The sequence below is a fragment of the Phaethon aethereus genome, assembly GCF_964289735.1.
Source record: "Phaethon aethereus genome assembly, chromosome: 3".
In the NCBI taxonomy this organism is placed as follows: Eukaryota; Metazoa; Chordata; class Aves; order Phaethontiformes; family Phaethontidae; genus Phaethon; species Phaethon aethereus.
This window is the reverse complement of record NC_138576.1, coordinates 42,257,221-42,274,045: the sequence shown is the minus strand read 5'-3', so window position 1 is coordinate 42,274,045 and position 16,825 is coordinate 42,257,221. Positions and strand designations below refer to the sequence as shown.

General features: G+C 38.9%; 1 protein-coding gene across 1 annotated transcript in view; it reads left to right on the top strand.

Annotated features, from left to right (window-relative positions):
- UBE2J1 (ubiquitin conjugating enzyme E2 J1) overlaps positions 1-16,133 on the top strand; it is a gene marked incomplete at both ends in the record, with an annotated part of 33,291 nt that extends 17,158 nt beyond the window's left edge. The window contains 4 exons of the mRNA XM_081997348.1: positions 656-761; positions 3,196-3,325; positions 7,120-7,251; positions 15,873-16,133. Coding sequence (XP_081853474.1) covers positions 656-761; positions 3,196-3,325; positions 7,120-7,251; positions 15,873-16,133 — 629 coding nt within the window. The remainder of the gene's footprint in view (positions 1-655; positions 762-3,195; positions 3,326-7,119; positions 7,252-15,872) is intronic.
- Between the last annotated feature and the right edge of the window lie 692 nt (positions 16,134-16,825).

Sequence of the window (16,825 nt, the reverse complement as noted above, 5' to 3'; positions counted from 1 at the left end):
ATTTACCAAATCTACTAGCAAAATATCTCGATTTCTTAAATGTCATGACTATGTAAAACAAAATTGAAGGATAGGTATTGTCAAAAGAGATGTTTTAGATGACAATTCTGTTATGAGCTGTTATTAGTATTTAAGTAAGCTCCTTCTCCAGCAAGGTGACATAAAAGGAACAAATTCTGTGGTACATTTCATAAAAGAAATCCACTGAGCTTGTGTGCACAAAATTGCAGAATTCATGTCTAATAGAAAACACCCACAAAAAGAAGAATGCCTTGTGAATCCTTCTTGTCTTTCCCCTCCCATTTATATGTTAATTCTGCCTTACCTTTTTTCCTTCAGAACCTGTTTTTGAAGTCTGGAACTCTAATCTTTATATTGATGCAACAGTTTTGTGACAACTTATCTTTTCATATCTGTTATTGGATGATGGAAGAATAAGGCCTTACCTTTCATTTATAATATGAAGTTTAAAAAATGAAGAAAGCCTTGCTGTGTACCAAAAAAATCAGTGCTGCTTGTATGAAAATCAGCCTACTCCTTTGGACAAAATGAAGTTTTGCAGGCAGAACTGCAACTCTTCTGTATGGGGTGTAGAGGGAGATGAAGTAACAGTTATTTCTGCAACCGTGTTTGTATCTCTGTGTTTCCGTTTTAGTACGAACAGCTTTACTAGCCATTATTGGATTTATGCCAACCAAAGGTGAAGGAGCAATAGGATCTCTAGATTATACACCAGAAGAAAGAAGAGCTCTTGCAAAGAAGTAAGCACTAAGTGTATTACTGTAGGTACATATAAATGTACTCTCTTTTAGGCTAAGGCATTGAGTAGAAAGTAAGTCACTTCAGTTTATTCTCTTGCATTTATTCCAAATACAAAAAAAGTTCTATGTCTTGTATGAGTTCCACCCCCCCCCAACATTGTGCAAACTCAGAGCTTAATAGTCAAACAAAATACTTGGAGAGGGCTATGTTCCTTCCAGCATTGTGTGGTCAAATTAGAGGTTTGTCTGTAATTCAGGCTTGGAGATGTAATTAATATTGTGAAACAGTGGTAATTGCAGGGTGGAGCGAAAATGAGTATGATGGAATTAATAGTAAGTGCAAGCGGGGGAGAAAACAACCAAAACAGTGATGCATCATTTTCCTTAAGTAAATAATAACAATGAAACAATGACAAAAAAATCTGAAGCAACTGCTTCTGAATGATTTTTAGGAAATTAACTTCAAATTAGATTTATGACTATGATGAAATGATTAGCTTAGTGGACAAGGGGAAAGCAGTGGATGTTGTTTATTTTGACCTTAGCAAGGCTTTTGGCACTGTCTTCCTTACCATCCTCAGAGAAAATCATGAAGTACAGCCTAGGTAAGTGGGGACAGTAAGGTGGATTAAGAACACTGGCTGAGCTGCCTGGCTCAAAGGATTGTACTAAGCAGCACGAAGTCCAGCTGCAGGCTGGTTGCTACTGATATATTCCAGGGGTCCATACTGGTGGGACAGAATACACCCTCAGCAAGTTTGGAGATACAAAACTGGGAGGAATGGCTGATACACCGAAAGTTGTACTGCCATCCAGAGGAACTTCAGTGGGCTGGAGGAATCTCATCAAGTTCGACAAAGAGAAGAGCAAAGTCCTGCACCTGGGGAGGAATAACGGCAGCTGGAAAGGAGCTTGGAAGGGGAGTAACTGGGGGTCCTGATGGACACCAAATTGATTATGAGGCAGCAATGTGCCCTTGCAGCAAAGGTGGCTAATAGTATCCTGGGCTGCATTAGGAAGAGGATTGCCAGCAGGTTGAGGGAAGTGATCCTTCCTCTGTACTCAGTACTGGTGAGATACATCTGGAGTGCTGGGTCCAGGTTGAGGCTGTGTCCGGGTCAGGGTACAAGAAAGACATGGACTTACTGGAGCGAATCCAGTGAATGCCATGAAGGTAATTGAGAGGCTGGAACATGTTTCATACAAGGAGAAGCTAAGAGAGCTGGGAGTGTTCAGACTGGAAAAGAGAAAGCTCAGGGAACCTTATCCATGTGTACAAATATCTGAAAGGAAGGCATAAAGAAGGCAGAGCCAGGCTTTTCTCAGTGGCATCCAGTGACAGGACAAGAGGTAATGGTCACAAACTGAAATCCACAAAATTCAATCTTAATGCAAGAAAATACATTTTTACTGTGAAGATGGTCAAAGCACTAGCACAGGCTGCTAGGAGAGGTGGTGGAGTCTCTATCCTTGGACGTATTGAAAATGTGACTGGAAACAGACCTGAGCAACACGCTCTGCTTGACCCTGCTTTCAACAGCAAGGAGACTGGCCTAAATGATCTCCAGAGATCCCTCACAACCTCAACTATTCTGTGATTACCCTTAAATGAAATTTTATACCTGTGGAGTTTTTTTTGGTCTTTCTCCTTTCCCCATTTGTGGAGGAGAAAGTACCTGAAAGACTATATCCCTATCTTATAAGCAAAATACGGTATCCTGTATTGTAACTAGTGCCTTATTTTACAGGCAGATGTGAGCTTATTCTGCCTGTGCTCTGAGCTAATTGGAAGCTGCAACTTTCCTCTTAGGATGGCACTGAGTCATAGAAGCATTAAGGTTGGAAAAGACCTCCAAGATCATCAAGTCCAACCATCAAAGTTAATAAACTCTGATGAGAGGTAGGGTTTAGTGGCTTGGTCTTGATACTATACTATCAAGGCTGTGGGGTTTCTCATTGGCTTGGAGAGCTGCCTGCAGTGTGCCCTCTGGACAAATTATGTGTGCAAGAGAGGAAAGGTAACGCTGTCACAGAAGCTGAAATTCCTGGATATGAAGTGCAAATTCCTGAGTCCAATTTAATATTTGTAATAATAGTTAGATCTTTATAATTTACAATTTTAACTTGCTGCAGGTATAAAGTAAATTTTAAAATGGTAACAAATTGTTAACAGAGTATATAGATAATAGTAATATGTAAGTTAGTTTTTAATATTTTCCTAAATGACATGAGAGAATATGTATTTGTAGTATAGCTAACTCTCAACATATTTTCTCAAGATAGTGAGATTGGGGGGCAGGGGGAAGTACTTTTAAGCTACTGATCTTGACACCACTTGTCTTTCTGTGGCTTGTTTTGCAAATAGTTTTGTTTAAACAAGCATGCAAGAACGCTATGAGAACATGCTATTCTGAGCTATGTCATTTGTGGCCAGGTCACAAGACTTCTGTTGTGAAATGTGTGGCACATCTATGAAGACAGCCCTCTTACCACTAACATCCGGAAGTGTGTCAAGCCAGGCGGACAAAGAGGCTAAAGAACTTGCCAGACAAATTAGCTTCAAGGTAAAGTCCCTGTTTAAACTTTTATCACTGTACATACTTAAATAACAACAACAAAAAAAAAACCCAAACAAAAAAACCCACCCTATTGAGGAAAAACCTGTAAATTGCAGAAGCATTCATCATTTCATAAACCTTCATCAATCACTATGTGGAAACCTGTTTTTTTTATCACAGTCTGAAAGAGAAAAATAGGTGTGGATCTCTGGCAATGTGCCGGTTACTAAATTGTGCATCTCAAACACTGGTTGATTAGTTTTCGTTTCGGTGGTGAGCACTGTAGGAAGAACTGCCTAACTATGTTGCATTTACTTCCATGTTTTCAGTCACTGATAACTTGAATAAATTCTCCAGAATTAGTCTTATCATAAAAGTATTAGGAAAGTTTGGGCAAAGCTAAGCTACATTTTTTTTTTTTCCCCCCTTTGTGATTACGCTCCCGTTTGGCTTATGGAAGGAATAATACATACTCCTATTGACAAAGGGTTGCAAATTCTTTTGAACTACTCTGCAGTTGAAGATACTGGAAGTTGAACTCTGGTGTGGATGTTGCTGTTACCCAAAAATGTGTTCTGTATCTTGTGTTTCAGTGAAAGTAAGGTTTGTTTAGCCAAATAAGAGCCTTAGAAAATTGCATGTCTTGCATGCACAGTATTGTTTTTTGCTGGATTTTCCACTGAACTCTTAAATAGGTTGCTAAGGGAGACTGCTGTGCACGAGGGCAGGGAACTACAGTGAAATATGACAATGTGGCATTGGTGTAGAATATCCTCACTTAAGGTCAGGGATGCTACTATGTCTACTTGTATCACCAATGTTCTCCTAACACTATCCAAAATACTACTTCTTTTGTGCCATAAGAATAAAGGTTGCTTCCTACTAAGCATTACTGCCAGTTTTGCAGGACCTGCGTATTCCTGTGCGATCTCACATCTAGACTTGTTGACATGGTTGTATGTCATAATGCTTATTGATTAAAAACATCTCAAAATACTTTACAAAGGTGAGGAGCTACAGGGACAGAGTTTTAAAGTTGAGCTACTCAGAGAAGCAATGGACTACCTGCTTCTGGCTTTTTCACAGTATATAAATGTTAAAACGTGTAGGATTAATTTTTACTTAAGAACGGCTAATCTTCCTCACAGAAATTCTAGAAATATAAGAGTAGGTTTTTGTGGGGTTTTTTGTTGTTTTGGTTTTTTTGTTTTTGTTTTGAGAAAGGACTCTTAAGTTACATTTCATGCCTTTTTCAGTTTTAAAATGAAAAACTTAGGGACATCAATCTCTAAAGAATATACTTAACTCCACCTCCTGAGAAAAAGCACTCAGCAAGGGAAAAATGAACAAAAGCGTTAGGTTTCTACAGCCTTATATAATCCATTGTGGGTTTCTTACAAGGTAAATCAGTTCAGTCCTCTGGTTGTGCCTTCCCTCCCTTTCTCAAATCAGATTTTAGGGATTGTGTTGTTTTAAGCTTCCTGCTTCTCTGCTTTGCTTGGCTTTGTTATTGTTTGTTTGATTGATGCTAGGCTTAGGTATCCAGTTGATGTGCTTGTAGTAAACTAATAGTATGAATTACTATCAGGGAGTACAAAAATTTTTAATCATTTGGATATATCCCATGTCAATTTATGGGGTAAGATTTAACATTGGATTGCTGATGGAGTATGTAATTTGAGAGACCCTCTCTACTAGGAAACATACTAGCAATCTCTGCATTATCTTTATCCTTGAAGAAGAGATTTCCAAACTTTTTGTAGATTATCCTGGGATTATGAGAAATTATTTCATACCAGCCTTAAGCAAAATGGTAACTTTTTAAAAAACTTTACATTGACTTGCAAATTGCTTTGTGCTCTTTAGGTGCTATGTACCATTAATTCCATTCCACTTAAAAGAAAAAAAGATAGAAGACTAATAGCATACATGTTACTATAAAACAATATGGTTTATCTACATGCTGCCATCACAAGGCATATTTTGAAGTAAAATTAATTCTCCATTCATCCTCATTATTACATTTAAATATGTTGATCTTCTTTCCTTGATGTCTCTGTTCTCGCCAGCTTTTTTGGCAGCAGGGGTAAGGGCTGGAGAAGAGAGAGACTAGGTGACAAAACAGATACTTCAGTTTTGGGAACTTTCAAGTACATTATTTTTTTGAATGTTAGTCTGACTTCAGTCTGGCATACTAGACTTGGCACTCTCAAACTGAAATGAATCAAGTGCACATTTTGTAGTACATGTGCTTTATACATATTAACAGTAAAGACAAAATGGAGAAAGCAAAGTATGAAAAGCAGCGGTTACAAGTTCCAGGGAAGTAACTTACAACTGGATATGGGAAAAGAAAATTCACCCTGCGGGTTGTCAAATGCTGGCTACCCAGAGAGACTGTGGAATCTCCGGGTATGGAGATGCTCAAAACTTGACTGAACATGACTCTACTTTGAGGAGGGAGTTGGGCTAGGTGACATCTAGAGGTCCATTCCAGCCTAAGTTATTCATAATCCTGTGTTGCTTTGCTGGTCGATATTTGAGTCATAACTTGTCCTATCTAATATTAGAGTTCATAATAGTAAAGTGCAAAAGGAAAGCAGTGTTGTCAAATTATAAGTGTTTTTAAATCTTAAATTCATCTTCAGGTTGTTTCAGTGACATATTTCTCGGATTATCCTGAAATAATGTACATCAAGGAACAGGGAATTTAATTTCCTCACACAGAATAATATCTTGAAAGAATATTATTATCTTGTGATCTTACCAGCTTGTTATCACCATAACTGCTTGTTTTCTAATACACTGTTTGTATTTCTTACTACTACTATCACTACTTATATCTGCATTTGAAGACAGGTATTAGATTTGGAATTGTCATCTATATAATAAGTTGAGAACTAGATATATGACTTGGGAGGTGACCTGCTTGCTGATAAAAATGGATCTGGTCATGACTTTTTTGGGGAGATAGGTATAAATTTTAAAGTGTTTCCGTTCAGGACTATGATGCTATATCCTTTCCAGTTCCCAAGGGATTATTGCAAGCGTATGCTGCTTTAACAAGAGGTTTGTTTATGATCTTCTACATGTCACTACTGATCTATTGTCTCAAATTTCTAAAAGTGTGAAACCTAAATTCTGGGAATTGATGCTTATTAGACATTTTATGAATGTGTACAAAAGTGGTATTACAAGACTTGTATTTTTTGTTTTGCTCTGCTTGTGCTGAAATTTCAATACTGGAAGCTGAGGTATGCATGCCTGACACAGTGTAGTGCTATGTATATATGCCCCACCCACGCTGTGAGGCAACTTTTGTACTAGAACCAATATAGCCATGTTAAATTAGTACTTACCAGAGGCTCGTTAGCCCTGCTGAGAAACAAAGCTAAGTTAGTTCACTTGTAACAACAGTAGTCGTTATTCATTTAAGGACATGACAAACAGAAGTTTTTAAAAATGGTGTTATTTCTGGCATAACGTTGGCCTGGATCATCTAAAGAATTTTCTTTTCTGCTCCATGTATCTGTGCATTTTTTGAATGTTACACCTGTAGTTATATGCAAATAAACTTAAATTTTTTTTAAACTGATGTTTGCACATCTATAGGCTTATTTCTAAAGAATGAGAATTTCTTCAACCTGTTGTGTAACTGAAATGCAGTTGGTGTACTTGATTATTACATTTCAGTAAGTCTTATATTCTCTGTACATTAAAATACACATTCCAAAATAAGCCAAGTCTTTTTGGGGCAATTTTGATCTTGTCTCTGAAGCATACATATGTACTCCTTGTAGGCAGAAGTCAATTCATCCAGGAAGGCTGGTGCTGGACCCTCAAACATGTCAGAATTGAACCACTCTGCTGCCTCACGTGAGCCCCAGCAGGGTGGTGCATCTAGAGCATTCCAGGATACAACAAGTGCAACGGTATGGCCCGTCTTTGAGCTTTATCAGTGCAAGTACAGGCATAGTCCGAACACGAAATCGGTACTATTACGCTGATTGCAGGCTTCGTTAAGAGTATGACATTCATACATTTGTTCTAGAACTTCTGCGTACTTTTATATAAAATCTATGTGTAAACTTTAGCAAATAGTATGCTGAATCGCTATTTCTAAGCAATCTCTTTGCTCTCAGTTTTTCCTCTTCAAAACAATAAATAATGTTATTTTAGCAATTCTTGTTCCCAGTAGTTCCTTTAATGTATGGGTTAACAGTTCATTAAAATATTATGGTGTCTGAAGTACGACAATTTACCATGTGCATAATATATCACAGGTTTTTGCAATAGAATTCATAGCCACAGGCAAAAAATGTTTCAGTGATAATTTCTAGCTTTTAAATATTAATTAAAAGTATCTTCCTGTTTTTTTATAACCTCTTAAGTAAATCAGACTAAAATATTCATATCATTTGAAGTATGACACTTATGTTTTAATACTGCTAGGTGTAGGGCTTACATAATGCCTTTGGAAGTGACTGAGGCCTGGTGGTGGGCCAAGGCAGCCGCTGTTATGACTGTGGCAAATGCAGTCTAAATTCACTGATAAATTGCAGGCGAATCCCAGCTAAGCTGTCTCTTTTAGAGAAGATGCGGCTGCAGATCTTTTAAAAAAAACTAAAACATGTTGCATGTTTGCAACATATTTTCAAGCTATGTAGAAATATAAACATGCTAATAGCATACTTTTTTCCCACAATAAGGATTTTCCAGATTGTTCAGGATTTAATAAACCATTTTATTTTATTCTTCTTATTACAAATCCTGCCTAATATAGTAGAACTAGCCAAAACAACAAGGTATTGCTAGCATTTTCTTGAGGAAGCAGAGACTGATTTTTTTGATTAATAGAATTTCTAAGAAATTTGTTGTAATAAATTATGCTGATTTAATAAGTAATGATTAACTTAATTTTCAGCAGAACAGTCCCATGTGAAATGAGACCTTTAAACATATAAATGTATGTGAAAATATTTATGTGATAAACTGTAAATGATGAAAAGTGGTTTCATGTTTTAAGGGAATAGACTGTCACACTCCTGATAGTTAGTTTGAGTTTGAAGCAATACCTGTGTTTCTGAGCTGCCACATTTTGAGTGTTAGGAATTTTCTGGAGCCATTGGGGAGTGAAAACCTACAGCCACACAGTGGAAGAAACAAACATGTAACAGGAAAGACTGTTTTAAGGAACTCGAGCTTGCTATTTTTGTGTTCTTATTCATGTGAAAGTTAATAGAAATCTCCTTGAAGTAGGGGGGCCGGAGGCCTTGATCTACTAATAGGCCTGAAAGAGTATCCATGCAAACCCAGACCCTTTCTACTCAGCTGGGATTCTTGCATGAGTAAAATCAGTTTGGGTTAGTTCTTGTTGTGTAAAGACCGAAGTCTACCTTACTAAGTTGTAAGGGTTAGATGTGGGCAATATCAAAACTTTTTTTTTTTCTGTTCTTGGACAAAATGTTTACCACTTACTCTACAAATGTGTGTTTAATTAAAGGCTATAGTAGAAAATTTGCTGTCGTGAACTTGAAATTTATGCCCTTTGAGAATAAAAAGGGCAGAGGTAGACCCAATGCTGTATTATCTTCACAGAATCACAGAATCATTAAGGTTGGAAAAGACCTTTAAGATCAAGTCCAACTGTCAACCCCACACCACCATGCCCCCTTAACCATGTCCTGAAGTGCCACGTCCACACGTTTTTTGAACACTTCCAGTGATGGTGACTCCACCACCTCCCTGGGCAGCCACTCAGTAAAGACGTTTTTCCTAATATCTAGTATAAACCTCCTCTGGTGCAACTTGAGGCCATTTCCTCTCATTCTATTGCTAGTTACTTGGGAGAAGAGACCAATACCTGCCTCGCCACAACCCCCTTTCAGGTAGTTGTAGAGAGCGATAAGGTCTCCCCTCGGCCTCCTCTTCTCCAGACTAAACAACCCCAGTTCCCTCAGCTGCACCTCATAAGATTTGTGCTCCAGACCCCTCACCAGCTTCATTGCCCTTCTCTGGACACTCTCAAGCACTTCAACATCCTTCTTGTAGTGAGGGGCCCAAAACTGAACACAGTATTTGAGGTGTGGCCTCACCAGTGCCAAGTATAGGGGGACAATCACTTCCCTACTCCTGCTGGCCACACTATTTCTGATACAGGCCAGGATGCTGTTGGCTTTCTTGGCCACCTGGGCACACTGCTGGCTCATGTTCAGCCACCTGTCAGCTAGCACCCCCAGGTCCTTTTCCACCGGGCAGCTCTCCAGTCACTCCTCCCCAAGCCTGTAGCGTTGCATGGGGTTATTGTGACCCAAGTGCAGGACCTGGCACTGAGCCTTGTTGAACCTCATACAACCTTGGCCCATCAATCCAGCCTGTCCAGATCCCTCTGTAGAGCCCTTCCTACCTTCCAGCAGATCAGCACTGCCGCCTAACTTGGTGTCATCTGCAAACTTACTGAGGGAGCACTCAATTCCCTCATCCAGATCATCGATAAGGATATTGAACAAGACCAGCCCCAGAACCGAGCCCTGGGGAACACTGCTTGTGACCAGCCACCAGCTGGATTTAACTCCATTCACCACAACTCTCTGGACTCGGCCGTCCAGCTGGTTCTTTACCCAGCGAAGAGTGAACCTGTCTAAGCCACGAGCCGCCAGTTTCTCCAAGAGAATACTGTGGGAGACCGTGTCAAAGGCTTTCCTAAAGTCCAGGTAGACAATATCCACAGCCTTTCCCTCATCCACTAGGTGGGTCACCTGGTAATAGAAGGAGGTCAGGTTGATCAAGCAGGACCTGCCTTTCATGAATCTATGCTGCCTGGGCCTGATCCCTTGGTTGTCCTGCAGGTGCCCTGTGAGCACCCTCAAGATGAACCTCTCCATAACCTTCCCCAGTACCGAGGTCAGGCTGACAGGCCTGTAGTTCCCAGGATCCTCCTTCTGGCCCTTCTTGTAGATGGGCGTCACATTGGCAGCCTCCAGTCATCTGGGGCCTCCCCTGTTAGCTAGGACTGATGATAAATGATGGAGAGTGGCTTGGCAAGCTCCTCCGCCAGCTCCCTCATAAATTCCATCTGGTATCGTAGTTGTAATGTGCCTAACTGAAGTGATGGGACCTTATGGCCTGCTATACAATACAGTAATCATGCAGAAAGAATGGAGTGTTACCTTTCTTCTGCCCTTGGAACCGTTGTAACCAGTCTTCATTAAAAACACGATGGTAAATAGGTGCTAAAGAAAGGGTCTACCTGTGGGTTAAGAGGAGGGAATCTGTAGGCTATGTTTTACTGTGGGAAAACCAATCTACAGACTGCTTCATGGGTAAGTTTTTTCTTTCCTGCAACAATTGTCTGTTCCATGATTTTAACCTTTAAGCTGCTTGAAAGGGCAGAGATTTTTGCAATGAATTAATGGCAGGACAATTGTGAGTACAGTGATGCCCTTCCCAGGATAGGTTTAACAGAACTCTTGTGTGAAGAGCGCACTGAAATGGGTCTCTGGCCTGGCGTGGCTTTGAGTCCATTCCCCCTGTACCATACAGGGCCTTATTCCTGAAGAGAGACTTTCTCATTCCATCAGAAGATATTTTCAATTAACTTTCCCTTCTGTCAGCTTTCACTTAGAAAAAGGAGTATAGCCTCACTGACTAAAGAAGCATCAAGACTTACAGTATTTCAGTGAAGCATAATTTTTTAGATTTCAAAACTCAATTTGAAATAGGAGTTTGTGTTTTAGTAATGGCAATTGTTATATTAACAGCCATGCTATCATAGTGTGAACTGTGGTGTTACTCAGTACTTTAGCCTTAGAGATTTTTGCCTGTGAAGAGACTTACCGTGTGATGTAATTGTTGCATGGGTGTGCTTGTCTATACTGTTGAAGAGGTGCACTCAGTGTTCTTGATGTTCGGGCTTTCCCTGCCTGACCTCATCTTCTAGGTCACTTCCTCCCTCCCCACCTTCTTTTGTCATTTTGCCAGACCAACAGCCAGTATCTTGATGCCACACTTAAAATACTGTAGTGTCCGCTTTGGTCTGCTTTCTAGCTGAGGACTAAATACCTCCCCTGTGCAGTGTTGAATACATATTTCTTGAGTTCCTGCTGTTTAAAAAGCAGAGGGATAGAGGTTGTGTCTCCAGCACAGCACGTGGTGGTGATGATGTCTTTTTGCCATGCTTTTCACCTAGTACTATGTACTTTTCCTCAAGACCTGCTTGTTGGTTGTTCCCATTCATGGCCCTGTTAGAAATGACTGACGTGTGCAATAATAGTGCAGATGTTGCACATTGGTTGTTAAAATCTTGTGCACCTATATTGTTAGAGAATATTTATCAAGTATTTAAATGACTTCTCTTTGAATGAAGAAAAAGGAGGGGATGATTCTCATGCCAGTGATAGTTGCTTCACAGGAGAACTTGTCACAACAACATAATTGAGGTTTGCAGGTGCAAGGCAACGAGTGCAACAGCATGAGAACGATAAAAGGAACAATGCTGCTGTGGAGGCTCTGGAAAATGCTGCCACAGCAGCTTGGGTAAAAGGATACAGAGCTGCAAAGAATACAGGCTTTAAGAATTATTACACCTTTGATTGGACTACTTCTGACAATATATGTACATCTTAAAATCTGTAGTAGCTGTTGATGTGTACTCAGGGCAAAGTGATGGTACATTACTCCTGTTTGAGTACTCAAATTGCAAGTGAGGTGCTGCTGGAAGTTGGCTTGATAAAAGCATTAAGAAAATTAGATTCTTCCACATCTGAGCAAAAGAATATTTTGAATGAATATATTGTAGACACTTAGGTTGGACTTGAGTCCAGATTAAGTCAGCTACTATGCCAGTGGTCATCTAAATGTTGGTGCCAAAACTCTCACCACAGTTGTGGGACTAGATAGTGGAGGCTAGAGAGCACTGCAGCTTACTGAGAGGCAGAGGCTGGTAGGCTGCATTGCTCACTCTGTCCCCCTGATTGCACTGACTAAATCCTCGTGGACTATTACAGGAGTCTGAACTCCTGCCACGCCTGTAGCAACCTACGTTTAGTGTATTGATGCGGAAGGATGTCCTGCCTTGGTGCTTATAAGCAATAAGTTGATGAATAAAATTGATATTTGATAAGAATTATACAGTGACAAGCTAAAAAATGTGGTTAGACTTTTTTTCTAATAACCTGGGAATATATTAAACCTCAGTACACAATATACTATAGTAGTGTCCTGCACTAATATACTGGCTGGATGAAGTGTTGTAATGAGGAGTGACAAAATAAGCAGTGTAACTGAAGTCAACTAATCTTGAACTGACGAAGGAGCTTTCTGTGAAAAAATGAGGCTATGTTCTGATACATGATGTTTATAGAGGCCCTTATTTTTAATCACATGTTCTGAATAATATATTGTTTAAAAGTGTTTCCTTTTATGACTATTAAGTGATTACATTTTGTAATACTACAGCAACAATTTTAAATGTTTTGGCAATTGGGAGTATTTGGCACTTTGATCCATTAAAAAATAGACATTTCTTACTAGCCTTTAAGCTATGCTGTGTCAAACTTCAACTGTTCTTCAGTTGGAAGGTATATGGACAAACAAGTATTTCACCTATCCTTATATCTTTTTATTTCTGATTCTGTCTGAGCTCATGAGTAAAAGTGAAAGAGATTTCTGTAACCCAGAGGATTTATATGATTCTGAGTTCTTAGAGTTTGCAATATTTTTTAAAAACATCCCTTCCAAGATGATTGTTTAAATACCCCCCAGCATTCTGATAAAATTTTTTACAATAACATCCTGGAGACGTAACTGATGCAGTGAATGCTGCCATTCTTCAGTAGACTGAGCATAGTGTAAATTTCCTTACTTGCATTTTGTTATACGATAGAACCTTTTGATAATTCTAATACATGTACATTTTACTAAACTAGTCTTATTTATCAAATTCAGATGTCCTTGGAGCAAAGTTTTCTACCGGTCCTAAGAGTTTCAGAAGCTTCAGAAGTAATATAACACATAAAGTGCATATTTGATGACTGTTAAGTTCAGATGCTAAAGGTGGCTGCGATGTAGCTCTTACTAAATATTTTTATTTTTAGTCTATTAAGCCCTGATACCCAACATTTCCACTATGGTTTGGCAGAAAATGACTTAAAAATTGATGGAAATTTTGTCAATGTGAGGTATTGTGTTAGTCTAAAAGTCTTGACATTTTTGCTTAAAGAGAATTTAAGAACTTGCCATAAGTGAAGAGAAAGATTGTGCTTTATTTAAAAAAAAAATTATAATACAACCCATCTGCCATTTTTAGGACTCTTAATAATTAAGTCTTCAGAGAAAAAAAAAACTTTATCTAGCTATATCTATTATTTAAGATACACTAGCATCTGGTCCCAGATTTATATTGGGTAGTGATGACTCCTTTCTTATCTAACTTGCTTCTGCATGTCTGCTAATACTTGGTCATTGATTATGTTGGGAATCCCAAGGCAGTGGATTAGCTCACCTTTGGGTGAAATAGTCTTCTGCTGCCCTGATGCATCTGTGTAATTTCCTCAAAAAAAAAAAAAAAATTAAAGCCTTGCAGTTATCAGTGAGGTTTCTCTTGAATTACAGTTTTGTTCATGTCAGTGTATGGCACCTTGTCTTATTCAGAACTGGGTCTTTCTGTTTTATTTTGAAATTAAAAATTTGAGGTGTTGGGAAGAAATCCAGATGTGTTAACAGCTAGTGCTAGTTACTTCAGTTAGTAAGTAGGAAGGATCAGGAATATTCCTAGACTTTTTTTTTTCTGTTTTTTAAAAGCCACTTTAATAACAACAACACTTTGCCTGCTGAATTTGCAGTTCTTGCTTCCTAAATTCACTTCTCTCCCTCTCCCCTTCTGAAGATGGGAGTGTAGATGAATCTAGGAACTTCATTTTCAGAGACTCAGCTTCCCTGAGTCTTTATTTTCTTTGGCATGAAGAGCTTTCAGGTGGGTTCAGGATGAAGCAGAATGACTTTCTTCTGCAGTGTAGTGGAAATCATGGCAAGCTGCTTGTGGTGTTCTTGGCTGTCTCTGCTGATAAAATAAATATTTGAAAAACATTTTTCTTTGAAGCTACTTGCTTGCTTAGGCAAGAAACCTATGTAAACTGGCAAGTTGTCAAATGTGGCAAGTAATTACATCAGTACTTCCTTGGTGATAATAAACAGTGGGAAATACTAGTGACGATGGGTAGGAAAGGAAGGTCTCTTCCCTGGGCTAGTTAAATCACTAACTGGCTGAAAATTGGGAGATTCTTCTCCCACATGCAGAATACGTGGCCAAAGAGTCATGGGAGCAAGAACTACTTACCGTCTTGTGGATCGTCAAACCTGATGCACAGTTGAGGACATTACCTGTCTGGGCATGTGGAAAGGCTGTCTTCTGTGGATATAGTAGCTGGCCAGAACAGTGCTTAGGGTTATGGATATTGGGTCCATCAATAGGCTTTTGCTTGGAAGCAAATATAAAATGTCCAGAATCCTGGTTTTACCTGCTGTAATGATAATCAATCTTTTAGAAGGCAGAGGGAAAGCAAATAACTCTGGAAAATAGCTACAGGTTGCCTTAAGTGGGAATACCTGCACACTGTTTTGAGAAGTGAAAAGAAGACTTAAAAAAATTTTGGTGAGAGGTACTTTTCTTTTTAAACACTTTAAAATTGAACCTTGTCAAAGTATTTATTTCCAACAGCTGTGCTGTGTCACTATTTTTAATACTAAAATGTTGGAAGTTTGAGCCTTTTAGTATTGCAAGCAGGATTAGTCTCGTGGAATATCAGAACCCACAGTTTCAATCTTACAAACTGAAAAATTATTTTCTTTAGAATAATACTCTCCTGAGCTGAACATCAATGCCAATGTTTGGGTTTTTTTTTAAACTACATATAATGGTAGACAAACGTTTGACCAGTAGAGGGCAATAGGTACGTGCATGCATTAGTACAGCCCTCACTAATTCGTGCTGGAATCACTTGGGTGTTCAGGATTTTTGTTTTGTTTTTTTTCCAGTGGTGGTGGTGGTGATGAGGACAGACTTTTGGACCCAGCTCTCCACAGGAAGCAGTGCAACACTGCTTAATTACAGTTCTCGGGACTTCTCTCCTTCCTTTCTTGCCCTCCCCAGCCTGTGTTCCCTTCAGTATAGGTGACATTACAAATCCTCAGAGACTTAACTACCTGGAGGATTGTTAAAGATTTCTTGGACTGCAATGAGTTAAGCAAATCCTAGGCAAAGATATTTGAAATCTCTTGATTTGGAAGCAATCTAGAATTCAAATATTGTTTGGCAGACTTTTTTCAGGCTTTTCTTGTCCCTAGAACTGCTAATTTGCAGCTTGAAATAGACTTCTCAGGATAGTGTATGGACAAAAATGATGGCTGTAACAATCTTGTAATTACTAGTGACATGTATTATCAGGCTTTCAAGTATTAATAGTTATCTGAAGAGTACATTTTAGTCCTAATGATTTTATTCCTTTCTGATCTTAAGCACTGTCTTGCCTCACAACTCTCCACATTTCTTTTTTAGTCTGAAACTCAGAATAGCTCAGCAGCCAGTCAAGAGCATACTCCACCTGTGTCCACTAACACATCTATGAGTCCTCGGCAGCGCCAGCAGCAGAGTCAGAGGCGGACTCCGTCTTCAACCGACTTTAATCGGGTGCAGCAGCCAAGAGTCAACATGAACCACACTGGATCAACTGTTCTGATTGTCCTTCTGACTTTTGCATTGGCAGCTCTTATATTTCGTCGAATATGCTTGGCTAATGAGTATATATTTGAGTTATAAGTTTGTTTCTGTCGTAACAACAGTGACTTGAATGCTTCATTGAACATTCTGTATTGGGTATGACATGAGAGGTGTTTACAAAGGTTACTTTTTGTATTTACGCTTAAATCCTTATGAATGTTAATGTACCTGCAGATACATTACTTCTAAGAAAAGCGAAGTTGGATATTTAACTACAACAAGTGTTAATTGAGTGCCCACTAGATACTTTGAGAAACAGTATGGTAGCATAGTAACATAAAGGCATGTGGGAGGGGAGTCAATTTGGGTAATTTATCAACTAGAAAAAGACAATTTAAGAAAAGTGGATGATTCACTTTTTTATGGAATATAAATACAATTAATCACCCTAAGTTAGTGTAAGATTTGACATTGGAGAAGGAATTTTAAAATGAAACAGTACTATGTGCTTGTGTCCAGTGAACTCTTAATTTAGAGGGGATGCAGTTTTGTAACCACTTTTATTTACCATGACACATTTCTAGAGGGGGAATACACACGAATTGGCTGTGATGCTGCTTTGTGTGTGTGTGTTTGAAAGGGGAAAAGGAGTAGGGGAGGAAAGAAGGGGCCAGTAAACTATTTGCATTATTTTGATTTTTATTGTTTGGAAGAAAGATTGGATAATCTTTTGCAAGATTTGAATATCCTCTTCTAATACTCTCAATTGTATATCTTGGTTTTTTTTAAAT